The sequence below is a fragment of the Mustela nigripes genome, chromosome 2 (assembly GCF_022355385.1).
Source record: "Mustela nigripes isolate SB6536 chromosome 2, MUSNIG.SB6536, whole genome shotgun sequence".
NCBI classification, from domain to species: Eukaryota; Metazoa; Chordata; class Mammalia; order Carnivora; family Mustelidae; genus Mustela; species Mustela nigripes.
The window spans coordinates 79,188,515-79,216,353 of NC_081558.1; the positions used below are offsets into that span (position 1 = coordinate 79,188,515).

General features: G+C 42.7%; 1 protein-coding gene across 11 annotated transcripts in view; it reads left to right on the plus strand.

Annotated features, from left to right (window-relative positions):
* The window catches only part of THRB (thyroid hormone receptor beta), a 398,126-nt gene that overhangs the window by 274,296 nt on the left and 95,991 nt on the right, over positions 1 to 27,839 (plus strand). For 9 of the 11 annotated variants that reach the window (XM_059390840.1, XM_059390839.1, XM_059390838.1 and 6 more), the window contains one exon: positions 21,691 to 21,754. The exons of the other annotated variants lie outside the window; for them this stretch is intronic. In XM_059390840.1, coding sequence (XP_059246823.1) covers positions 21,733 to 21,754 — 22 coding nt within the window. In that variant the 5' untranslated portion in view covers positions 21,691 to 21,732. The remainder of the gene's footprint in view (positions 1 to 21,690; positions 21,755 to 27,839) is intronic. 11 annotated transcript variants of the gene reach the window in all.

The window sequence follows — 27,839 nt, forward strand, 5'->3', positions numbered from 1 at the left end:
ACATGGAACCAGAAAAGACCTCGAATAGCCAAAGGAATATTGAAAAAGAAAGCCAAAGTTGATGGCATCACAGTTCCAGACTTCAAGCTCTATTACAAAGCTGTCATCATCAAGACAGTGTGGTCCTGGCACAAAAACAGACACATAGATCAATGGAACAGAATGGAGAGCCCAGAAATAGACCCTCAACTCTATGGTCAACTAATCTTTGACAAAGCAGGAAGGAATGTCCAATGGAAAAAAGACAGGCTCTTCAACAAATGGTGCTGGGAAAATGGACAACCACATGCAGAAAGATGAAATTGGACTATTTCCTTACACCACACACGAAAATAGATTCAAAATGGATGAAGGACCTCAATGTGAGAAAGGAATCCATCAAAATCCTTGAGGACAACACAGGCAGCAACCTCTTTGACCTCAACCACAGCAACTTCTTCCTAGGAACATCACCAAAGACAACAGAAGCTAGGGAAAAAATGAACTATTGGTATTTCATCAAGATCAAAAGCTTTTGCACAGCAAAGGAACAGTCAACAAAACCAAAAGACAACTGACAGAATGGGAGAAGATATTTGCATACAACATATCAGATAAAGGGCTAGTTTCCAAAATCTATAAAGAGCTTAGCAAACTCAACACCCAAAGAACAAATACTCCAATCAAGAAATGGGCAGAGGACATGAACAGACATTACTGCAAAGAAGACATCCAGATGGCCAACAGACACATGAAAAAATGCTCCACATCACTCAGTATCAGGGAAATACAAATCAAAACCACAATGAGATACCACCTCACACCAGTCAGAATGGCTAAAATTAACAAGTCAAGAAATGACAGATGCTGGTGAGGATGTGGAGAGAGGGGAACCCTCCTACACTGTTGGTCGGAATGCAAGCTGGTGCAACCACTCTGGAAAACCATATGGCAGTTCCTCAAAAAACTGAAAATAGAGCTACCCTATGACCCAGCAATTGCACTACTGGGTATATATCCTAAAGATACAAACGTGGTGCTCTGAAGGGGCATGTGCACCCGAATGTTTATAGCAGAGATGTCCACAATAGCCAAACTTTGGAAAGAACCTAGATGTCCATCAACAGATGAATGGATAAAGAAGATGTGGTATATATATAAAATGGGATACTATGCAGTCATCAAAAGAAATGAAATCTTGCCATTTGTGATGATGTGGATGGAACTAGAGGGTATTATGCTTAGCAAAATAAGTCAGTTGGAGAAAGACAACTATCATATAATCTCCCTGATATGAGGAAGTGGAAATGCAATGGGGGGGGGGGGGGGGGGGGTAGGAAAAGAAAAAATGAAAGAAGGTGGGATTGGGAGGGAAACAAACTATAAAAGACTCAATCTCAAAAAACAGACTGAGGGTTGCTGGGAGAAGGGGGGATGGGAGAGGGTGGTGAGGATATGGACATTGGGGTGGGTATGTGTTATGGTGAGTGCTGTGAAATGTGTAAATCTGGCGATTCACAGACCTGTACCCCTGGGGATAAAAATACATTATATGTTTATTTACAAAAATAAATAAATTTAATTAAAAAAAGAATTATATATATGTAGGTTGTACAGAATATTAACGTGTACAATGTTATAACTTAATATATGTGTACGCTATGAAATTACCACAATCAAGTTAATTAGCATATCTATCACCTCATATGGTTATTATTTGTGTGTGTGTGTGTGTGTGTGTGTAGGTCTATGTGTGGTAAGAACACATATGACCTACTCTCTTAACAAATTTCAAGTATACAATACCGTATTATTAACTATAATCATCATGCGTATACCTCAAGGAAAAACAAAAAAAAAAAAAAAAACTAAGTTCAAAGTTGGCAGAAAGAAAAAAATGATAAAGATAAGAGCAGAAAGAAATGAAGTAGAGAATAAAAAGACAATAGAGGGGTTCCTGGATTGCCCAGTCAGTTGGGCACCTAAGTCTTGATTTCGGCTCAGGTCATAATGGAGCCCTCAGGTCAGGGGATGGAGCCCTCTATGCTCAGTGCACAGTCTTCTTTTCCCTCTCTCTCTGCCCCTCCCACTGCTTGCATGTGCTCAATCTCTCTCTCTAAGTAAATAAAACCTTTTTTAAAAGCAACAGAAATATCAACAAAACCAAAAGTTGATTTTTTTGAAAGAAAAACAAACTTGTGAGAACTATAAGTAAATTAACCAAAAGTTTATACCAAAAGGTATAAAGTTCATTTGTTTATTGGAGATTTTTCTTTTTTCTTAATGTAGTTATCACACTAAAGTTCTTAGAACTGCTTTTGCTATAGCCCATAAGTTTTTGATATGTTATATTTCCATTTTTGCTTATCTCAAGGTACTTTTTGACTTCCCTTTTTATTTCTTCTTTGACTAATTTGTTGTCCAGGAGCATATTACTTAACTTCCACATTGTTGAGAAATTTTCTCCCAAGATTTCTTGTCTAGGTGATCTACCCATTGATGAAAGTGGAGCATTAAAGTCCCCTATTATTATTATATTCCTGTTCATTTCTTCCTTTCTTCAATTCTGTTTAATTTACTTTATATATTTAGGTGTTCCAATGTTGGATGCATACATATTTTCAGTTGTTATATCCTCTTGATGAAATGAGGTTTTTAGGGGAGGACTTTCTTGGTTTTCAAGTTTTTGCAGTTTTACTTTTTGTATGTGTCTGCTTTTCTTTTTCTTTTTTAAAGTTTCTAAGTTGGCTATATTGTGGAAACATTATTTTGCCTCAACTTTGGGAAAGATACTTTATCACCTATCAGCCACATTTTAAAGTTATTTGGGTTTCTTTCTATTATTCTGTAATTATTAGGTTTTTCGGTCATAAAATTTTATGATAATCCTCGATTAACATTATTAATAATATTTGGATACTTTTTCTTGTTTTATACTTACTCTTTCAAAGAATGCAAGGTATGGTAAAGTCTTCAACTGCTGTTGTTTCCAATTATTTTGCCTTGAACTTTCTGCAGTTTTTAAACTTCATATTTCAAAGCTATGTTGCTTGAAGCCTAAAGATTCATGATGGTTATATTTTCCACCAGATAAATAATTTTAAGGCAGATGGAGACTGAAATATTGGGCCACCATGTGGTTAATACTACCCTCAATTTATTGAAATAAATCTCAAAACCAAAGACATTTCAAAGGTATAGGGAGTTGGTGACAGGTGTACCCGTGAATGAGCAAAGGACACATGCATGTAATAATAAGATGTTTTATTAATCAGGAAAAGTGGCATGAGGCTATATGCTTGATCTTCTAACCACCTCTTCCTGGAGTTTGAGTCTTCTTGCCATAAATTTTGTGAGAAAAGACAGCAACTGTGTCATATCCATGTATCCAGCAACTAGCACAGTGCTCTGCCCTGTCCTTGGTAGACACTTGGGAAGTAGTTGTGAATGAATGAATGAGTGAATGAGCGAATGCAGAAGTACAAAATACCAAATATGTGTTACAGACCAGCGTAACTGGTACCAGCATTTGTCCCACCTCTCCATCCAAACATGCCATTCCTTACAGAGCAGACTGTCATGTTCTATACTCCCTCAAAAATTTTCATAGGCCCGCCCTAGGAACCTGTTCATAATATACTAAGCCTTGGGCTGCCTAGAGGCATAATATACTAAGCCTTCTTCCTGAATGTGTACAGATTTCTTATTTCCTTTATGATCCCCACTGAGAAGGCATAACAGGCATACTATAGTTGGGTGCCTATAGCCCTGGCTATTGACTAAGTTTCTGGGTCAGAGGTAACCAGCCCCTGCCAAAGAGATCCAGTCCCAGAGCAGAAAAAACAAGTTGTCCTCGTGATGAAGCAAAGTCACATCCCTCTGGTAGTTGAGTTCCTCACGTTGCCATGTGAAAATACTAGAGACCAAGTGTCAGTTAAAAATAACAAGTCTTTTAAAATCTGCAGCAATGTGGGGGAAGACCAGGAAAGAACAGGTCAAAATATCAGTGGTTAACTCTAAGACAGGTTTCTATTGTTTTTTATCTCCTTTATTCTTTCCGTGTTTGCAAGCATGTCCGTGTGAACAGGTATTATTCTCATGCTTTAAAAAAATAAAAAAAAAAGTTGAAGAAATGTAGTCCTTTGAGGTCTTCCACTCTAACTACACTTCAGCTCCGGGGCTTGTCATTTCTCACACCCGCTCTGTTCTTGGCTAGAAATACTGATGTCTCACACTCAGCAGAAGCGGCTTTGAATTCGGTCAGGGCTGCTGGTTCTGGGGCCAGGACATTGCACAGCACTGCGCCTCCAGCCAGCGCGCAACACGCTGCCAGTCATGCTATCCACATGCAACTGCCAGGGTGCAGGCGGGGAAATAGGATCCCACTAGGCAGTTCAAACAGGATCTGGTACAAGCAATCGGTTATTGCCCTGGTGCTAGAGCTCCAAAAGAGCAAAAACGAAGGCTGATGTAACCCAGCTGTGAGAAGGGGCGGTCACCCATGGAGACGTGCTTACTAGGACCCAGCTCAAAGCAGTGGTCCTGGGGTGCTGGCCCTCAAAGCCCTAGGAAAGGGCTCCGACCAGCTGCTGCTAGAACCTCTGTGGGACGCACAGAGACTGCTTCTGGAAATGCCGAAAGATAGAGGAGGTTCCCGCCAGTAGCCGCTGGTGGCAGGTGTTCGAGAGAGGATAGGTGTGTGTGTGGGGGGGGGGGGGTGTTATGAGGTCATGAAAAAGAGGGAAGTGCCTTCTCTCTTCTCACCTTGCTCTCTCCCTCTAGTGCCTCCTATTGGCAGAATCAAATAGAATGCCCTCTGGCAAGGGACTGTGGGAAAGAGTTTGCAAAGCCCCAGCCCCAGAATCTCAGAGCAGAGAATAGAAGGGTGGCTTTGGATCTGAGGGGGAGTTGGGAAGCAGCTGGCACTCAGCTTTTGGGTGGGAAAGTCGGCCCTTTCTGTAAGGAGCTGTCAGCCTGCTTTGTCCATTGTACTGTTCCAAACTTTCCCTTTGAGCGACTACCAATGTCCCATTTCCAGCTATCTCAGCATTTCACAAAAAGCACCTTTCCTTTATGAAGGAACTATTCATTGGTAAGCCCTTTATAATTGTTTCTGGCAGCATCGATATGGGACTGAGCTTGGCGGCATAAGAGGGGTCAGGACTCGGGGACCGATCATTTTCACGCTCTCCTTCCCACTTGGTGTATTTGTAAGGCCTATTCTCCTGAACTCAACTACAGAATAATGGGAACAATGTCCTTAATCAAACGGAGCAGCGATTATTAATAGAACTTCTAATTTTCTGAACAACCACGTAACCTTTATTGAACTCAGAAAATGTCTCACATCTAACAAGAAATGTCTGCCTGCTTCTTAGGTAATATGTGTCTCGCTGATGCTGGGCATGTGACAGAGTTTCAGACTCATCACGAGTGAACTTTTCAAATCATTTTTGTCAACCTGTCCAAACCCTGTGTTGTAGATATTAAAATTTCAGCTGCCTAATATTCTGAACTAGAAATTGTATATATATATATATATTTTTTTTTTTTTAAAATACCCCACAGGTGCGATTGTCACTCCGTTTTTAACTTCATAGGTAACGATATCAACAAATCACGGTGAAGACCTTCCATTTAGAAAAGATTTAAGCTCAGATTCTTCAAAAACAAACTTGGCTTAGGGGTCAGTGGACATAACTTTGATTTTCCCATATTCCAGTTTTTACCAACGAAACCTCAGAATCCTCCTTTGTAAAAAGATATAATAAAATAAAGGTTGTGAACATCAGATCATATCACCTATGTAAAAAAAAAAAAAACAAAAAAAAAAAACCTTGAATGCATGTAACCACTCTTATTCTTGCAAAAGGCAGGCAGGTGTAGTGGTTTACAGCCTAAAATCTGGATCCACAAGACCTGGGTTCATTTCCTGGCTCTCCCATTTAAAAGTCCTTATGACCTTGGGCAAAGGGGTCACATCTGATAGCTTTAGATTCTCTGACTGTGGAAAAGGGAGAGGACACCCACATCATAGATTGTGGGGAGTATGAAAGGAGGCGTTGTATGTAGGACACTTGCAGAATGGCAAGCATGCAGCAAGCGCTCAATAAATGTTACATGCTATCAGTATTATTGCCGTCATTATAATCCTTACTTTTCAGGGAGCCATACAGACATGTTCAGGGGCATGGTGAGACATATATTAACATGTTAACACAAATATCATAATCTTTTTTTCTCTACTCCATTTCATTGAATACAAATAGAAATTCTTTATTTGTTATAGATTTTACGACAAAGCCAAGGCCCATGTTGGGTCTAGCTGGCCTTTGCGCTGGAGCTAAGAAGAGCTCCCAGTAGCTCTTGGTACACATTTGTGCATTTCATGTGGGATCTCATTATTTATTTGGTGTTTTAGCAACTGGCGGACTTCTCTTTTTCTGGAAATCTTAGTTTTCCAATCCCTTGAATTTATTTCTCCTGAAAATCCTGTGCTTCATTTCTCTCTCTGGCTGGTAAAATCAACAAGGCAAATTGATGACCCAGGCCCAGTGTCTTTCATATAAGAAAATGGGTAGCCAAGTGGGTCTTGTTTACAATAAACTTTTTCATAACCCTAGAGATGGTAAAACAGAAGGGTACCAAATCACAGCCATTAAAACAATCATTTTTAGATGAAAACTATGTTTTTGAGGGGAAGTAGTAAACTATTGCTGTAAATGTTCCCTTACAGAGAAAACATTAGCTGAAGTCCCAACAGAGAATACCCAAATGGTACTCACTAATTGTTTCAATGCTGCTCAAAAGAGTCAGTTTTACAAATGCTGCTGCCCTCAGAGAAAGGAGTTATCCTCTCATCAAATCTTTTATACGGTAGCAGGCTAGAGAATGGAAAGCCCATGCTTTCCTTATGTTGCCAACTGTTCTGTAAAAAATTTGTAAAAAATTGCCCTGACAAATAGTATGTGCAATATTGTATGGAGTAAACCAAGTTCTCCCCAGATGGCAGTGACACTCAGTGAGCCCTCTTCTCCCTGACTCCCTTTCCATCCCCCTCAGTCACCTCAGGAAGAGAGCCTGCCAGCTCCTCTCTCAATGTGCAACAGAATGGCCGGAACCCTATGCCGTTAACCAATTTTCTAAAATCTATGATTAATGAGACATAACAAGAACAACTCACATTTACTGAGGCACTTACTACACGTAAGGGCCCATCCTACATGTAACAGAGACAGGAACTCCAGAGACATGAACACAGGCCTAGCTTGTGGGTGGCACTTGGTAAATGCACACTTCTCTCCCATCAACTCATTTAATCTTCATAACATCTCTGTAAGAGACATACTGTCTTTTCCCCATAGGGAAGCGTACAAAAGATACTAAAACAGGCTGATGTAGATACTCTGCCCAAGCATCCAGATTGCATGTTCAGAATACTTTTAGCCCAGTCACCCACCCTATGCACAACCTCAGTTCACAGCTGAATCTAGACCAGGAAGACTGATGTGACCTCCACTGCAAGGATGGCATAATGATTTGCAGAGCATCTATGTTTTGAAGAGTTGGGGTTTTTTGGTAACTCTTTCTCCCACACGTACTTCACTTCCATGGCCCTTTGCACTTCTAGGAGAGTACCAAACACAACATCCTCTAGTTAAAATTATGTTCTGTCATCTCTGTCATTGGGCAGTGCTGGCAGAGGGAACGAGGAGGGCTTAGTCATCCCTGTGCCCATCATGGCACCCAGCTGAGCGATGTGCATATGGCGGGTGGGAAGCAGTGTCTCAGCAATCAAGAACACTTGCTCTGGGTTCGCATCCCAAGTCCTCCTCTCACCAGCTGGGAGAAACAGGGCAAGTTTCTCTGACTTTCTAACCCATTGTTTCATCAATGAACAGAAAACAGCTGTAAATGTTTCTTCCCTTCACTTGGCTATTGATGAGATATTGGCTGTGTCCTCGGGAATTTCCTGGAGAACTAGCAGTCCCCAAGCAGTCCCCACACCCTGACTCACATCTTAGGGACTGCCTGGTGAAATGGTTGAAGGCAGGACTCTGAGCAGCCTGACATCCTGACCTTCAACCAGATGCTCTATGCTTAGCAAGCTCATGTCAAGATCGTGAGCAGAGAAATGGTCAGGTGAGCGGAAGGAAGGTTTCGCCCTTCTTAGCCTAACAGGGCTTGCTCTTGAGCTCCCCAGGGGAGGGATCATGGTCCCCATTGAGCTGTTGCCATCCATCACTTTAATCATAACATGCTGTTATTGCTCCATACATGTTCATAGATAACCAGAACATCAATGAGTTGAAAGAGGTTCACAGGGCTGCTGGCCAAGCAGCATTTCAACAAACAGAACAAACAGACAAACAGACAAACAGAACTCTGTGTGGAATAAGTGGTCATCCGTAGATGGTAAATGTCAACATGGCTAAAGTATTTCTTGGCATTACAAGTTCCAAAGTGTCCATCTGTACGAAGCTCTGTTGCACACAAAGTGGCTGCTTGCTTTCCAAAACTGCTGGTCCTGAAAAAGACCAGAATTTGGGGAGGTGTGGAAGTTATTAAGGGAAAGGCATTTAATCCAAATAAATTACTCTTGCGTTAAACCTTGCTCAAAAATATGATTTGCATTTCTTTACTGACTAATAGATGTCTCTGACAACCCATGAGGGCTAAGAAGTCTATCCTAGCTCTGATTCCAAACTCAAGCCAGGGAAAATCCAGATGACTGATAAGAAATAATAACAGCTTTTTCTTTTTGAGCTTTAGATATGACACTGTAGGATGCTTCCGTTAAGTGTGCATTTTTAACAGTTTTATTGAGACATAATTCACGCACGCAACAGAGTCCTCCCACTGAAAGTGTACAATTCAGCGGATTTTAGTATTTTACAGAGTCGTGCGGTTCTAACCCTAATCTCCTCTTAGGGCATCTCCGTCACCCCCAAAGAGCACTTGCTCCATTAGCAGGCACTCCCGTCCCTGAGCCAACACGCCACCCACCCCTACTGCCCCACCTGAGATAACCACCCATCAGCTTTCTGTCTCTGTGTGATTTTTTTTAACCTAGACATCGCCTGGCAGTCCCTTCCCTTGACTTATAATTAGAATCAAATGATAAGTGTTCCTGCAAAATCTGTCATTTTTGAGAAAATTCATTTTCTTCATGCCTCACTGAGCCTTCCCTCCTCCATTCAGCCCCCGTCTCCACCACCACCTACGGAAGAGAACATCGTTCTTCATTTCACGAGTATTTATTAAGGGTCTGCCGTGTGCCACACACTATCTGAGCACTTGGGGAAATGGGTGAACAAGACAAAGACCACTGGCCTCAAGGAGCTGACCTCCTAGCATGGGGAGACAGAACAATAAGTAACAAGAAGAAAAGAAGTAAGGTGTGCAGCATATTAAGACATGCTACATACTGTGGGAAACGCAAGACTAGAGCAGGATGAGGGGAGTGGGGAAGCCAGTGCACAGGGAAGGGCAAGTCAGCAAGGAACAGGCGGTCAAGGTAGGCATCTCTGCGAAGTTAAGGTTTGCAAGACTTAGCGGGTGTTGGGGGTCAAGCATTTCAGGCAGAGGAACAATGCCCATGCAAACTCTCTCTGGTGGGGGCAAGGATAACATATTCCAGGAAGAACAAGGGGTTGGCGAAGCTGAAGTAGGGAGCAAAGTAGGAGACAATGGCAGAGAGTCGAATGGGGCAGATAATGGGCGCCGCAGCAGCTTTTCGAGCAGAGAGCTCACCTGCTGACTTATATATTCCCAAAGGACCACTCTGACCACCGTGTTGAAAGGAGATCGAAATGGTGCAAGAGCAGAATAGGGAGGTGCCCCCAGACACTATTTTAGAGCAGTGGGGCTCAACCTCGGCTGCACATCTAAACCCCTTGGGTGGCTTTACAAAACTGAGGTCTGAGATTAAACTGGTTGAGGATACACACTGGGCACTGGGACTTTGCAAACCCACCCAGGTGACTCATTACGAGGTTCCAGTTGATATTAGTGTTTTAGGAGCTCGAAGCCGTCTCAGCAGTTCCACTCTGCAGCTGGGAAACAAAAATTCACAGCTGGCCCTGGCCACTCCTGGCATGGCTGAGCAGAGAGGGGACCAGAGACCTCACGGCTGCGGGAAGGCCAGGACGGGAAGAGCAGGCAGTGTGCCAGCAGGCTGAGGCTGCATGAACTTGAGGATGTCGGTCCCCTTCTTTGACTGGATCCAAACATGAGCCTGAATGTGAGAACTGGGCTTTCTCCCCACACTTGACAGAGGGTTTGTTGTCATCTATCAGGACGGAATAGAAGGATAAGGTTTGAACCTCAGGAAGCGAGTAGGTGACTCATTCAACTGTATAATTGCGGTGTGCCTGGCATTGTGCAGGGAGTGGCTGGTGAAAAGATAAGGGCTGACCATCCTTGCCCAAGCCAAATGGCTCAAAGTGAATGCCGTATAATATTTCAAAATGTGTTATTTGTGGGAAGCCTTTAAATAAGGTGGGGGGGGGAACCCCTCAGTTGCATATCTGAGCTGTTGGCATTTTTAATTCAGAGAGATGAATAGAACATTACTGTGTTATATCGGCACAAGTACAGCGGGGAAAAAAAAGGTGCCTGGAGCCGCCGTGAGCGGAGCATGAATCAGCAATCTCATTCTATTGTTCAGAAAATAATCACAATGCTCGGAGGATGGAATTTAAGAAACATGCAGAAATGCCCACCCCCCTCGCCAGCGGGAAACACACTGGCTAAGTCATGGCATCTGGTTTTTGGCTTCCTGAGCTGGAAGGAATGTAAAAATCTTGGAGAGGATTTAGGGAAAGCTGATTTATAAATATGGAAAATACAACCCAGAAGAAATGCGAGATGATTTAGACGCAGCGTCGGCACCCTCTCGGAGGTGCAGGCCGGGCCAGAGTGTTTACCCCTCCGGATCAGCAAGGAGAAATACCCTAGCTTCAGTCACTAACAAGTGTGTCTTGAGTACCTGCCGCGTGCTGATCCCTGGGCCGGCGGGTGGGGACAGGAAGGGGTGGTCCCCACCTTTTAGCTTCTGATCTTGGGTCATGAGCAGGCAAGTGCAGGGAGGCGGGACAGCCAGGAGAGGTTCTGGAACTCCTGCACACACCAGACTCATCGCCTGGAGGCCTTGTCAAAAACACGGCTGCTGGCCCCACCCTCGGAGTTTCTGATTTAGTGAATCTGGTTAGGTCCTGAGCATCTACATTCTACAGCATTCCTGGGAGATGCTGCTGGTCTGGGGGCCACACTTTGAGAAGCTGAGGAAAGAAGCACCTGAGCCAGGAGAGGGGGAAGAGGGTGGCTTGAGTACCAGAAGTCCACTGATAAGGTGCAATGGATTTGTTGCCACTTTTTAAAATGGGTTCTCTGGTCCATAGCTAATGGTTTTTGATTAGCTGTGCACTTTGGGATAAACCTTGGTGGCCATGATTTTGCCACCCAGCAAGAGGCAGGGGCAGAGTGTTCTCTGCAGGCCTGTGAAATCAGACAAAATATCAAAGAGTAGGACTGTCCAGTGACTCCTAGCCACTCACAGTAGCAGGGGAATGGCATCAGGGGATAAGAGAGTGACAGTATGGCGACCTACGCCCACAATTGTGTTCATGTTCAAGACACCCTGGGAGTGCCATGGCAGACCCGTGATTATGCCATGGAATGTCTTTGATTTTTAAGGGAAACCCAGCAACACCTGTCAGACACCACACACTACTGTTAGGCTGTTTGGATCTTATTACTTAAAAAATAGAAAGTTTGGGGCACCTGGGTGGCTCAGTGGGTTAAAGCCTCTGCCTTCGGCTCAGGTCATGATCTCAGGGGACCTGGAATCGAGCCCCGCATCGGGCTCTCTGCTTAGCAGGGAGCCTGCTTCCTCCTCTCTCTCTGCCTGCCTCTCTGCCTCCTTGTGATCTCTGTCTGTCAAATAAATAAAATCTTAAAAAAAAAAAAAAAAAAACTTAAAAAAAAATAGAAAGTTTGTTTCTTTTGACCTGGGGTCACTGTGAACAAATCACTGAAACAGGAATGGTGCCATGAACGGAGAGAGTCGGGATCTCTGTGTCCCAGAACTCCAGGAGGAGGGATATGTGGACTTCCACATTTTTTCTTCCCAGAATCCTCCATTCAAGTCAGCGCATTTGAAGAAATATACATTCTAACTTTAACCTAAATACCAAGGAATAAAAAACCTAAGAAAATTAGAACTACGTGAATCTTTCAGGGGCTTTTCCTTCTTGTCTCCCACCGGGATCTGCCCTCCCAGCTCCCTGCCTCAATCCTTCCCTATGGTTCCTGTCGTTATTTTGAAATAACAAGGCTAAATTCTCATTCAGTGCCCCAGCCCTTCCTTTATGACTTAAGTGCAATGGATTCATTCATACAAATTTGAACTAGTAATTGCTCTGGTGCATTCCTGAAAATCGCCTTTAAAACAGATTGTTAAAAGGTAAAATCCAAAAAAAAAAGCTGTGTGTGTTGTCCTATGCACATGACACTGGACAAGAAACCATTGCCTTTACCAATAAAGTTGGCCCAAAGGACCCTCATCAAGCAGCATCAAACAGGAACCCAAGGAAGGGGAGAATGGAGACAATGTAAAGTGTGTGAATTATCTTTCTGCAGGAACTGTGTAACATAGTCCCCCCTTCACCTCCCACCACTTAGCATTTAAGAAGTGGTAAACAATGATAACGATATTTGTTAGGAGAAAATTCGGTTTTCCTCTTAAAGTAATTTCAGGGGCAAATCAGTCTTCATAAGACCTCCTTAGGAAAGATGAGTATTTTTCCCTGAGGATTAAAATTCTGCAAGGTTAGGCATCTAGGTGGCTCAGTCGCTAAGCATCTGCCTTTGGCTCAGGTCATGATCCCTGAGTCCTGGGATCAAGCCCCGCATCGGGTTTCCTGTGCAGCGGGAAGTCTGCCTCCGTCTCTCCCACTCCCCCTGCTTGCGTTCCTTCTCTCGCTCCCTCTCTCTCTCTATGTAGAATAAATAAATAGAATCTTTAAAAAAAAAAAAATATCTACAAGGAGCTCACGGCATATTCCAGAGGCAGAGAGCACAAGCCCAGTCTGGGCGACGCCATCTTCCCAGGATGTAGATGTTCCCTCTGTCAAACGCTGTCCAGGGTCTGGAGAGTGGGGAGACGGGTGCAGGAAGTAAGTTCTTGTTGGTTGTTGTTGCCTTATTCATCATCAAACACTTGTAAGAAATCAATAATAAGTCATTTGCTTCAGTCCTAATGTTTTATTTTCACATTCTCGTTTGTTGTTTTTCATGCATGTGTCTTAGTTAGTCACCTAACCACAATTATATATTCAAGCATCTGGTGGTTCTGCGTGGTATCCTCATTCCTCGGGAGTTATTTAATTCTCCTGCCATGATGAATTCGTTTCCAGTGCCTTCAACACACACACACACACACACACACACACACGCACACGCACACACAAGCACACGTACTTTATTTCCCTTGGCACAGGGAAGCTAACCTATTCTCCACCAGGTGTCAGTAGAGGCAGTTTTAACTGCTTGCTTTGGCCAACAAGGCCTCTGTTGAAGCTGTTTGTCCTGCTGTGTCAGATGTTTCCTCAAACCACCCATCTGCTTCCTCTTAAAAGACAAAATTCTTCTCTGAGAAACGTTCAGAGATGATGGTCCCCCTGCAGAGAAAGGTAGCTTGGAGGCAAGTACTCTGTAAACCTAGGCGGCGTCAAGTTGATTATCCTAAAACTTCTACTGGCTGTTTTCTTCTTGACTTTTCTGTCACTACGTTATGTGGCTACAAATTGTTCCGAGTTCCATTCAAGGTGATGATAAAGTGAATGTAACAGATGATTTTAGATTCACAGGCGGGTTTTGTTTTAAACCTCAGTCTAAGCCCAAGAACCCCATTCCTACCATTGCCTACCACTTAGTCCTCAAAGCAGAAAACAGGATTTTACTCAGGCTGTGGCCCCAGAACCTAGCAGAATTGAAGAATACCACCATGGGTCAACATTCCACTTTGAGGTGGATGACCTTGTCCCACCCTGAGAACAATGACTCTTGACTTTGAACATCCCCTGACTTACTCTAGTTGGTAACTGGCAGGACCCACACTCTTTCCATGCTGCAGTGACTTTACCTGGGAGAGAGAAGGAAAAAGAATGGAAGAGAGAGAGAGCGAAAGGGACAAGTATTTAGCATGAACATAGGTTAAAACGAAGAGCAGTAATGAGCCTCACAAGGAGATTGTTGGATATGAATTAAAAGAGGTGGGTGGGGTAGACATCAAGGCTAATCATTTTACCAAGAACAAAAAAATCAGCCGCAGCAAATTAGGCTCAGTTTCCATCACAGATCCTGGTTGTATTATCTCACTCTCCAAACTTCTCAGCGACTGCCGAAAATGCCAAATGAAAATTATAGCTTTGCCATTCAATAGTCATTTGCTGATATCCCCTATGTGGGACCCTAGTTGCTTGCCCACCTCATCCAGCAGAGGAATTTTGTCCCTTCCTTCTGCCCCTAGAGGTGATCCACTCCAACTAACGCCTGGGCCACAGCACAAGTATAAGCTACTACTTTTTTCCACATCTATATTGCAGCCTTGTGTTCCATTTTAATCAGCCCATTCCCAGTCTAACTGTGCTGGCTTTTCCAATTGTTCCTCTTATTGATTTTTTTCTTACACAACACTGCCAAGTAGGGTTAGTTTTACCAGGTAGAAAAGGTGGATAACCGTGTGGTATGATTTGAATTACGCCTTGCCTCTATTCTCTTCTATTTGACCTCTTATTACTATCACCATATATTCAACCATTATATATTCACTTCACTGGAACCTAGATTTACTATTAAAATACAAAGACCTCAGCAAAGGACAACTGGGGCTGATTTAGGAAGTTATAGACTTGGGGACAAATTCATCTGGGTACCCAACCTTCTTTGTTCCCCATAACAAATTTAAGTGACCATGAAAGGTAACCTTGAAAGGAAAGAAAATTCCCCAAAGGTAAAATTAAGTCTAGAAAGAGGAGAATGGCAGATGAAAGAAAGGAGAAATTTCACCTCCATTTTATCTTGGTGATGATGGGATCTAGGGAGGTGGACTTCTGTGTTGTTGTAAGTCTTTAAACCATCTCAGGGTAACCTCAAAGCAGAGGCCAGATAGAAGTTCCAATTTCTCACAACATAGGGATGATTGGGCCTGGCTAAGAGATCAGTAGATCATAATAGTGACTACAATAGTAGTGAAATCTTCCAAAACCTTATGTTGATGTCCTACTTTTAAATCTACAAAGCATTTTTAAATCCCCTTGGTCCTCATCATAACCCTGAAGGGTGGTAATTTTGACATCATTTTACAAATGAAACTCAGAGAGGTAAGGAGCCGTCTGAGATGGCCAGCCTACTGAGTTGAGAAAGCGTCTGGAATGATGCCCAATGATGCCCACTCTGGAGGTCTTTCCTCTATACCTGGGCTTGAACTTGTTCTTAAAAATGTTTCCCAGGGGCGCCTGGGTGGCTCAGTGGGTTAAAGCCTCTGCCTTCGGCTCGGGTCATGGTCCCAGGGTCCTGGGATTGAGCCCCACATCAGGCTCTCTGCTCAGCAAGGAACCTGCTTTCTCTCTCTCTCTCTCTCTCTCTCTCTCTCTCTCTCTCTCTCTGCCTACCTATGATCTCTATCTGTCAAACAAATAAATTTAAAAATCTTTAAAAAAAAAAAAAATAGTTTCCCAAATGACAGAGTCAAAGTTTTGATGGAAATGGGCCCTTCCCTATAAGGGTCAGAGGATAGAGAGGGAAACTCCAGAAGGGAGAAGATGTTCAAAATGGGGGCGCAAGGCTCCTGATGGATACTCACAACCTCATTGTCTTCCTTGCATGAGGTGCAGACCACTCTGAAGGGACAGCCATTTACCTTCACACAGCTGTGTTTCCAGATGCCACAGAGTAATGACAAGGCCAGAGTGGGGACCAAGTCGGGGAGGGGCCTCTGGTCCCATCCCATAAAGTCCAATAGTGCCCTATGCCCCACAGTACCAAATAAACAGAGTACAAACAGTTGTTTGCTAGGTAAACACAACTTCAAGACACATCTGCAAGCATTGCCCTCCACTCATGTTGATATGACCTCTAAAATCCTTCTATTTAGGAAGAATGGATTATCTATGTTTGTGTCGGTGCCAATGTCAGATGAGAGGGTGGGCGTGTCCTCCCTTGAGAGCCTTCCTGGTGTTAAGGATCACAGCTTAGTGTCTGTGGTAACAGGTATCTGACATTTTGAACTGAATCAAGAGATTTGCCTGTGAATGTTACCCCAACCCACCCCCCAGTACACTCATGACTTCCTTGGACAGCCCATGAGGCCCCTGTTCAAGTGTTAACAGATAAGTCCTAAATATCTCACTGTTTTGTTTGGGGGTTTGTTGTTTTTTTTTTACAGAGAGAGAGGGGGTGGAGCACAAGCAGGGGGAGAGAGTGAGAGAGAGGGAGGGAGAAGCAGATTTCCTGATGAGTAGGGAGCCCGACGTGGGGCTCAATCCCAGGACTCTGGGACCATGGTCTGAGCCGAAGGCAGATGCCTAACGACTGGAGCCACCCAGGCGGCTCTTATCTCACTGTTCTGATGCATCAGACCACATGATACTCTGGTGCCCTCACTCCTGAGAGGTCCAAGGAGAAGCACACTAAGAAGGATGGCCTTGAAAAGGCTACCAGCACCCTCCTAAAAAAGGTTGATGTAAAGACGAGAGGGAGATGTGGGGTTTCATGTTAATTATGTACAGACCATATAAGCAATGACTCACTGGGTCCATATGGAAAGATTTTTCAAGGGATAATTTTTACCGTTGTCCATTTAATGTTGTCATTTCTATAGAAAAAAAGGAAACACAAGGGGACAAAATGTTGTGCAGTCTGGGCAACTGCACTGGGGTTTTCCAAGATAGAGTTAGAGGTGTTCTCTCTGGCCTTAGTCTAGCTTTGCGACCTTGAACACTGAGACAGGAAAAAAAAAAACAAAATAGCAGTGATTCTGCACAAAGAGGTGCCACCAAAGGGGTCTGGCTCCTGAGGAGTCCTCTCCACACTACAGCAGACTTACCTTTCTCAACTTGGGTCTTTCTTTTCAGGACCTTCCCTAGCTCCCTATTTCCCTTATGATGAAGTCTGATTTCCATGGCAAACCTTTCAAGACCCTCCACCATCTGGCCCCTAAGTGTATTTGCAGCTTCTTTCTTGGGAATATTCTTTTCCCTCCCCACCCCAAATCATGTATCCTGTGCCAAGATGCTCTACATTTTGTTCTTTTGTTGATCATGGGCCATACTCTTTATTCTTCTCCTGGAAAATATCCTGGCTTATTTTTCAAAGCCAAGCTCAAATGTCACTGTTGGTCCTCCTCATATAGATAGAATTAATCACACTTTCCTCAGTGCTTCCAACCACATCTTTTATCCCTCTGGTCAACTCTTCTGCTGCTAAGGTACATGCTGGTTCTTCACCTAAGCCCTCCAGGAGCAGGCAACATGAATAATTCATCTCAAATCATCTAGAGTTTGTGAAGGTGACTGATGGCATAAATGGAGTAGCCCTAGACCAAATCCTGGGGTTAAAGAATTCCTCTTTAGCCTCTAGCCTTGCTTTTCTGAAACCCATCTTTCTTCCACCCACAAAGAGATCTACTGCTTGTAGGTCCCATTTGCTTTGCCCCTGACCAAAAATAGCTCACACTGGAGGATTTCTCTGCCTTTACTGCCCATGGTTCTTGGTCACACCACTTCAAAGAATGTAGAAGTAGATCCGAAGAGTGGTGGGCAGCAAAACAAAGTGTATTGAGCAAGAATGCAAAGCTCCTGGAGATGGAAGGGACACAAGAGGGTTGTCCTTGGAGTTTCTATGTTGAGGGGGTTTTATGAGCTCTTTTGTGAAACTATCTTAAGCAATCAGGATGTGCTGTGTTGTGCAAATCAGGGCTTTGGTCACCCATCTGTCTACCTATTAGGTTAATGTCCATATGCTAATGGTCTCTTCTGCTGACATCTGAGAGCTTATGTCTTACCTGCCCCTTGGTTGTGATAGTGACAAGTGCTTTGTGGTTAATTGTCTTAATTGTAGGACATTTTGCAGAAGTCATTTCTGCAAAGACTGCAAAGCAGAATGCTAGTGAGGTCCTGTCTAAGCTGCAAAGCAGGATGTTAATGCTGTTTTAGCTGTCCTGACTCCATACGTTCTTATTGGGGACCCTGGCTCTGACTACCTAACTGTCCAACTAACTCCTAACAGCGGGTCTCCTTTTCATCCTATTCAATAGGTTGTATTTGTACTACCATTTTAAGTCTGAATATATTTGCCAAATCGTCTACCCATCTTTCAAGGGAAAGGGACTATAACTTTCATTATATTCTTTAAGTAGACCAGAGTGCCCCCCCCACCTCCAACCCCGAGCAATTGAGATCTGCAGAGCTAAAGGAATGAAGCTTTAGAGAAGAACTTTAAGGGGAAGCATGGAGCAGGCCTTTAGCAAATCCCTGGAACCATGTCACACACCTGGCACCTGCTTTGCTGCAGAAAGCCTCTCAAGAGAGGCTTGATCTGTCCTAAGAACAAGAGCAGCCCGAGGTCGGGAGAAGGTGCACCTTTGTGCAATTTCTCCTACCTGGAGATGTACACCTTCTGTCGAACAGAGAAAGTCCCCTGTCCCCTCAGGGGTCCCCAGCAGCACCTCTCCAGCTATCCTCTGTCCTCTAACACCCTGAACTCTTTCCACATAACATCTCCTCAGATATTCGAAGATCATCCCCTAACCTTCATGTGACTGCCTTCTACGTTTCTTTAAGATGTGTTTTCCATCAACCTGAACATTCTACTTGAGGCTTTCTCTTAAAATATAGCAGCCCAGACATGGCCTGACTGTTGTCCTATAGGCTACATTTCCATCCACGCAGTCCAAGATGGTCTCTGAGCTCACAGTAGGTTGCATGGAGCTCAGTGTCTCCCAGAGTCCGTGGACCTACTTCCAACATGTTTGTAATAATGCTGTATGCTTTCCAGTTTCAGATAACTCAATAACAACTTCTCCATCCTTTGTATGTTTTTAAATACAAATGCATTTTAGGTGTTTTGGAGGTGAATGTCCACTTTTCCATTCTTACAAGGGGAACGAGCTTCACCTAAGGGACAGGGCATTGGACTGAGAGTGATAAGTGGGCGGAAGAAGGCACAGCCTTGAGCGATTCTCCATACCACCTCTTGGCACACCGTGTATGTGCCTGGTGTGTTTAGCCACTCCGGGCCAGCAGGCTCTGCCTTCCCAGACAGCTGGTAAAATGGATTATAAATTCCTTGAGGGCCAATAGCCTCTATCTTAACCTATTTGCATTCCTGGTTTTTAGCCCAGTATTAAATGCCCAAATAGCATCCATCCCAGTGTCTTACTATTTCTACTTCCTTAATGTCACTGGAGTCCCTCACCCTCCGCAGTCACCATCCTAGTTCTTGCTGCTTTCATCTCTCCCTTATACCTGCTGTAGCCTCTGACTGGTCTGCTTTGGCTCGGTAGCCATGCAGCTTTAAAAACTCAAATTAGTATTTAAACTCTCCTTAAAACTGCATTAGTTAAAAAAAATTACGTGTGGGCATCTGGGTGGCTCAGTCATTAAGTATCTGCCTTCTGCTCAGGTCATGATAACGGGGTCCTGGGATCGAGCCCCACATCAGGCTCCCTGCTCTGCGGGAAGCCTGCTTCTCCCTCTCCCACTCCCCCTGCTTGTGTTTCCTCTCTCACAGTGTCTCTCTCTGTCAAATAAATAAATAAAATCTTTCAAAAAAAATAATAATAACCCAGAGTAGTCCCTGTGCCTCGAGCACTCAAATGAGAAGAAAGCATTAAATCATGACCTGTGGAAAGGCCTAGTGAAGAAGAGAGCCTTCAGGTCCAGATCACCTCTACTGGATAGTAGAGGTAAAAGTGATCTCTGTCCCCTTTGTATCCCAGGCCCAAGGGGAAACCTGTGTACATTCTTGCCTTTTTTAACATGATTCTCCCCCTGCTGCATTAGCAGAACCTGCTGGACAGGCCCAGGGGCTATCTTTGGGCAAAGCCTGGGGGACTGCCTGAGCAGAGTAGCCCCTCAATTAGGGCCTCTGGACTGACCAACCAAAGAAATGAATGATTCCTATATAAGGAATGTCCTCCATTCCAGCGGAGCTTGCCTAGGAGGCTAAACTGCGTGCCATTCTCCACCTCAGTTGGTGCTGAGGTGCTGAAGCTGTGAGAGGAGCTTCACCTTTGAGGGTCCCAGGACGCAGACCACATTGGGTCTCACTAAGGACTCTTCCCTGCCCGTGAGCAGTGGGACTTGCTGAACAAGTGATGTGCAGACCATGACTCAGCCCTTCCGGGATGGAGAGGAGCCTTCGGGCACATCGTCACCCGATACTTCCTCCTCACTGACCTACTAAGTGCAAGCCTTCACCGAGTTTGTTTCCTTTTGTGACCACACACACCCCTTTCTTAATTTTTAAGCTCTTTGGACTTTGTTTTCCCCTTTAACCTCAATGACCAGCTGTTGAGCCCCAGGCTGTGGTGGACCTTCTCTGTACCCAGTCCTCAGGATAGGGCGCTTCGCTGACCCCACGCTATGCCACAGGACAGCCAGGAAAAGAGGCCCCACAGCCCTGCCTACACAAGAGGGTTATTGGACTTTCCTGCAATTACATTATAAAACTCAAGAGGTCATTGAAGGAAAATAGCAGTAAATACTACCAAATGCCAAAGTACCATGAGAATAACAGTACTAGTATACTATTAATGTTCTAGCAATGGTAATCATACAGTTACAGTAATGGTAATACTAAATGAGAATAGTACTGAGTAGGCAAGTTAGTACTAAATTTTGTGGTGACAATATTTTTAAAGCCTTAATCAGATTTCTTCTCTTGTTTCTGGGTACTTTCTATTTCATACACAATACCTTTCTGTAGGTCATATGCCTATTCAACTGAAATTTTGAAAGCAAAGATTTTTTTTTTTTACTTGATGGTATGGCAAGAACATAACTAGGATTTTACAGTTTCACCTTTGAGATCATAAAAAGGGAACAAAACTATTTGGACACATTTGTGTTAATATTTTATTTTAATATTGGTGTTACCAGTCAAGACTCTTGGTTGCAAGTGGGCAGAAACCTGACAGCTTATGTAAACACAGGAATTGTTTTGCTTAGGAAAGATTGAGGAACCAAACCCTCGAAGGGACAGGAGGGACACAGGTTGGCCTCAGAGAGAGCTGGAAGCAGGGATGGAGGCCACTGCATGAATCTGAGATGGACCCTCCTCACTTGGAGAAGGAAGCATCTAGACTGAAGATCCCAGTCTATCCTAGCCCCTCTCAGGAAAAGCAGCAAGTCATTGTGCTAGTAGCGTTCTTGAAATTGAGATGGAAAAACACACATGCAATCTTGAATAAAAATAATGATGTTAAAGATGTATCTATAGAAGGAACCCTGAGATTATAATTAAAACGTCTTGTAAATTTACATGTATCACAGAGCCCGCCGATGCTTCAATTTCCCTAGTTGTGAGTTGAGAGTAACAAACTGCCTCAAGCTAATTAATGCATGTGGTATTGTTTGAAACAAAAACATTATGGAAAATACAGGTTATAACCTGTGGTATTTTTTTTTCTTGTCTTTTTCTTTGTAGGAGGTGTCAGTGAAAAAAAAGGTCCAGAATGATTACTAACCTATGACTCCCAACAGTATGACAGGTATCTATTTTTTTTTAATTTTCTTTGCACGTCTCATTTTTGTTCCACCTAGAGAGAAATACAGGGGTTCTAAAAGACCAACCTAAGAGTCTTAGCAACACTTATTTCCAGTATCACTTAATGCAGATACATCCTGTGAATGCGTCCTGACAAATGAGCTTTCATCTTCTTCAGAAACAATGAGAGGCATCATCACCAGAAACATATGGAGAAGAAATGATAAGTAAAAGGCTAGTTTTTAGCTATGCTGAGATAACCCTTGTACACTAGATATGTTGACCCTTTACATTCACTTAGATCAATATAATAAATGGCTCTCCCCACTTAATGACTACAGTTCAGGCATCTTCCCCCAGATGGACTGTTTATTCCATTTAGCAGTAGAGTCAGAATGGAATATGATTAGACTGCAGCAGGTAATTGAGGTAGAAACTCTTAGCAAGGGACAAAGGAGACAGAATGACCCCCAAGGAAGATAAGGTCGCAAAAGCATGAATTCTTTGTGCAACACGGAGAGCAGGGGTTGCAAACTCAAAGGCGCCAGGTGCCAGGCGGATAACCTCAATGTCAGAAATGGGTTGGGTGTAAGGGAAAACAACAAACAAAACTGGAATACTTGGGTTCCCTCTAAAGAGTAGCCATTCTTCCACTGTAGGTGATCACTGACAGCTAGGGATGAGCTCCAGAATGCCCAGAGATTTCAAAGTTTTAAAAGAAGTTGGAAATTCAGATTTTAAATGAAATATTGCCCCTTGTAAATATTAACAATTAACTTATTAAAAAATGTCAAAGACTCATGGGCCCATCAAAATACATCTGCCAACTAGAATGAACCCAGGCACCATCAGTTTATAAGCTCTGCAATCTATCTTCCAGCTTAGCACCAAGCCCCTGCCCATTCATATGGTTCCCAGGACAGCAGGGCAGACGCCCATAGACCTCTGTGTGCCATGGGTATAGCTTGACTTTTGATAATCCATTCCTGTCATGACAGACTACACATGCAGGACAATTCCTCCAAGAATCCATTCCCCAGTAGTCCTGAGAAACTGAAGTGACGTAAAGCTCCACTCAGCCTTCTGCAATTTTGGAAGCCTCCCAATAACCATAAACTGCCTCTCTCAGCATCACTGCCCTGCCCTTCTACCCACCTACACTGGAGCTCTTGGTGCAGCACAAAAGATGGAGTGCCGGAACAAACCAGAATGATTCACACCAGTAAGTGAGGGCTTCAGAACCACAGCTCGCCCTTTCCTCCTATTTTTACTCATGAACAGGCATCAGAACATACCCACCCCCTTTCTATTGTACTGCCAAACCAGCCAAAATCCTCTCCCACTTAAATATCACCCATTCTATGTCATAAACCTGGTCGTTCCATGGAAAATTGGTACAGATCAAGCTTAGCTAGCTCCTTCATGTTTACCGAGGAGTGGGCATCTCAGCCAGCAGGAATGAAGCCTAAGTCTTTGCAGGCACAGGCACTTGGGAGCACAGATATCAGACAGCAGCAAGCCATGCTGCAAAACCTAGGGAAAGTGCTCCCCCACTGCCACAGGATGGTGTGGGATCAAGTGCAATACGGGGGTGGCTCTATCCTCCATGATAACCCGCCCACTCAAAAAGGCCTCCAAAGATACAGTCTCAAAGAACATTCATGTCTGAAACGTACCAAAATGGCAAAGCTTGGTGAAAAAGTGGGTAACATTATGGCTTTCACTTGCCTTGGGGTGGGTTCCAGATGGAGTCCAGAATATGCGTCCATCCCAGGTTCTGGCAGAGCAGGCGTCAGCAATTATTTTTAAGGAGCCACAGAGTAAAGATCTTTGGTATTGCCGATGACTCAGCTCTGCCCCTGCGGCTGGAAGAGCCATGGGCTGCACACAGACAGATGGCTTGCACGTGTTTCAACAAAATTTTATTTACACAACAGGCAACAGGTCAGCTTGTGCCCAAGGACTGTAGTTTGTGGACCCCTGGTCTAGAGTCCAAGGTAGTCCAGACCATCTTACTGTGAAACAGAAACCCAAGGCCAAGTCAGCATCTCCAGAACTGAGCTAGGAATCTAGGCTTACTCCAGGACAATTCTAAACTGAGCCAGCTTTTCCGCTGATCTTGTAGAAGCCAAGATCCTTCCTCACATGCTGAGCTGGATCTGCAGGTGCCTCCCAGGAGAGGAGGGAGTTTTTGCTTCCCAGCATTTGCTTCCTAGTATAGAGACTAACAGCAGTTTTCTATTTGCAAAAGCAGTCTATTCCATATATACATATGCTCAGTGCATGTTAATGGATTCAGCTGAGAAAATTATTACTTGAGACTCCCTTGCTTGTGGACGAAACCAAACAGCATCCTTTCCCTTTCTCTTTTGCTATGATCTCAGGCTTCGTGTTGATTTTAAGAAACCTAAAGAGCTTATTTTATTGTGGAAGACCATAGTAAAGTTGTAAGCCATCAGAACTAAGTGCTTGCTTTAGCAGCCTAATTAAAAGGCAAATATGCATATTTTCTTCTTTGAAAAACATAATAGGTAATATTGCTGTTACGCAATACTGGCTATCAATTAGCCTTTATGAAAATAAGACCATTCTTTAAATGAACAAGAATAAGAACACTGAATCTATTTTCCTAAAAGCAAGCTGACCAGCATTTTCAGATAAAAGAGCCATGTTGTTAGAATGCGGTCTCTTTCAGCCAGAATGCTTAATAAATTTGTATGTTTTGCATTAACTCAAATGGAAATTTGGTTATTTTCTGGGGTTATTTAATATCAGCTACAATGGAGTCAGATCTTGCCAAAATTTTCTTGTTGCTTTACTCTACCTAGTTTGAAATTGGGACTGTATGAAATCACTCATTGAAAAATACTGATTCTTAATGAAGAAAGTAAGAAAGTGGCTTAATATGGCATTTTATCAATCTGGAATTAAGCACTGCTTCCTAAGTAATCTGAGGGGAATTCTGCTAACACTTATGGCATTATAATGAGCTTGGTTTTGCATAAAACCATGATTCACCGCATAGAGGAGTTTGTTGCAAAATATGAAGACCTAAAAGTTCAAATACGGGAGTTAGAGGCTTTTGGCCTTGGTGGAAAAGAAAACTAAGAACTTGGACTTCTCCACATGTGCCTGAAGAAGCAGAAGCCAGGATCCATTGGTTGCATTGAACCTGGCTTTATAAAATTAGGATACGTCATGAAGTTTGCACAGTATTTGATGTTTCCATCCAGTTGAGCCCCCAGTCAAAGTCAAAGTCTTGTGAATCCTTCCATGTGAAGAAAATACTCCCCATTCAGTTGTTTGGACTGTCCCTCTTCTTTGTGGCCTGCTTGTCCATTTAACTTCCCTGTTGTGATGTTTGCCTTTTTCTTTTTCTTTCTCAAGATATTACTGTTGAGTGTATCTCAGGCACCAGGAGAGGGATGGTAGCAAGGATGTGACCGCTTTCAGTTGTTGACCCAAGGTTTCCTCTGTATGATCGTCAGATTGTTTGCTTGTTTGGGGTTGGAGTCATGTGTTAAGGAAAAGGAAGAATTACACAAGTTTTTTTTTTTTTTAAAGTACATTTCTTTTTACTTCTGAGGTTTAAATTCTTTTACATGCTTACTGGCCACTTGTATTTCTTCATCTGTCACTCACTTGTTCATACTTATTGTCCACCTGCTCATTGTGGATTTTATATTTTTCCTCATTATGTGGAGAAATGGTTTATTATATATAAGCAGTTTATTATATATTAAGGATAATAACTGAGCATATCACCTAATCTCTTTAAGAATTCCCTATTTTTTAATATTTTATTTACTTGAGGGAGAGAGAGAGAGAGCATGACAAAGGGGGAGAGAGAAGTAGACTCCCCGCTGAGCAGGGAGCCCAATGTGGGGCTTGATCCCAGGACCCTGAGATCATGACCCAAGCCAAAAGCAGACACTTAACCAATAGACCACCCAGGTGCCCCCCTATGAATCCCTTACTAAATGAGAAAGGAAGACCAGTTCATCTCTTGTTCTCCTTCTACTTTTACAATTAGATTATACCTTGCATTTGAACATGTATAAATCATATTTTCATAAAGTAGGACATGGAGGCATTGAAGGTTGGATGTTAAGAAAAAGGGATCCTGGAGAAATGTTTTCTGTTTCTAAGACCATCCTAATGAACAAGTTTTTCAGAGTTAAACAAAACACTTAGGCTGGGAAAACAGTATTTTATTGCAAGCCCTCGTCACTCTTCAGAGGTGGCTCTCCAAGTGTTCGTTAGGCTTCCCAGATGCTCCTTATAACCATTTCATTCCTTCAGAAAGAGAATCACAGTTGTGTTTATGTCCCATGACCTAAGTAGATCATCTTTTCATGGAATCAGGAGGTTGCTGACTGCAAAATAATGACCCCATTCAAAGATGACTAATGTGAACTGTGTACATATTATGAATATTTCCTAGTGTCAATAAACACTCTTCTGAAATAGGATCTTGGTCATGGCTACTTAGTAATCCAACATTTACTGATATAGTCCTTGATTGTGAGACTTTTAATATAAAGTTACTTAAATCATACGAGAATGAATTGCATTGTATATAATTTCATACCTCTGATTATTTCCTCAGGATAAAACTCTACTAAGTAAAAGAAAATGCTAAATTAAAGGGAATGAACATCTTTAAAAACGTTTTCTATTGCCAGATTATAACCAGATTATTAGAGCAGCTGAGATACCCATCAGCAGAACAGCTTCCTCCCACAAATCCTTTTTGGTAGTTAATTTTTGAGGCCATTTATAAGACAAAATGTTATCACAGCTTTCAAAACTATATGTTTCTTACTGATAATGAATTTGACTACACACACACACACACATACTGATTGGCCACTTAAAGGACTTTTGTAACTTCCCTGTTCAATTAACTTTTCTGTTGTGCCATTTAATTTTTCTTATGATTTACACATTAAGAAAACAATTCATTGTCTATCACTAATAATACAACTATTTTCCAATACTATTATATGTCTCTTATTTTCATTTTTGGCAATATTTGACCTTTAAAGTTTTTTCTTCTTTTTTTTCTATATTTTTCTTCTTTTGAAATAATTCCATACCAACAGAAAAGTTTGCAATATTAGTTCAAAGAATCACCAGCTACCCTCTACCCAGAGTCCTCAAATGTTAACATTTTATCACCTTTGCTTAATTCTTTTCCATCTCACTTGTATAATTTTTCTTTTGAACCATTCACAAATTAGTTGTAAGCATGATGGCATGGCATCTTTTGACATATGCAAGTTCTTAGTTTCTATATAGTAAGCTCTATTAAGTGTTGTTTTATAATTTATGTCTTTGTTGTCAAGCTTATAAAAGTCTTCTGGTGAGTATTGATGGACAGAATTCAATGGATTCTTTGTGATGAGTCAGCATTCCTATTCCAACATGTAGTACTTTTTTAAAAATTTAAATTCAATTAATTAACATATAATGGATTATTCCTTTCAGAGGCAAAGATCAGTGATTTATCAGTCATATATAATACCCAGTGCCCATTACATCAGATGCTCTCCTTAATGTCTATCACCCAATTACCCCATACCACCAGCAATCCTTAATTTGTTTCCTATGCTTAAGAGTCTCTTATGGTTTGTCTCCCTCTCTGATTTTGTCTTATTTTATTTTTTTCTCTCTTCCCATATGCTCCTCTGTTGTATTTCTTAATTTCCACATATGAGTGAAATCATATGATAATTGTCTTTCTTTGATTAACTTATTTTGTTTATCATAATACCCTACAGTTTCACCCATGTCATTGCAAAAGGAAGATTTCGGGTTTTTTATATGACTGAGTTGTATTCCATTGTGTGTGTGTGTGTGTGTGTGTGTGTGTGTGTGTGTGTGTGTACACCCCATATCTTCTTTATCCATTCATCTGTCGATGGACACCTGTCTGGGCTCTTCCCATAGCTCGGCTATTGTGTACATTGCTGCTATAAACGGGTGCATGTAACTCTTTAGACACCTGGTAGCACAATTGCTGGGTTGTAGGGTAGCTTTATTTTCAACCTTTTGAGAAACCTCCATACTATTTTCCAGAGTGGCTG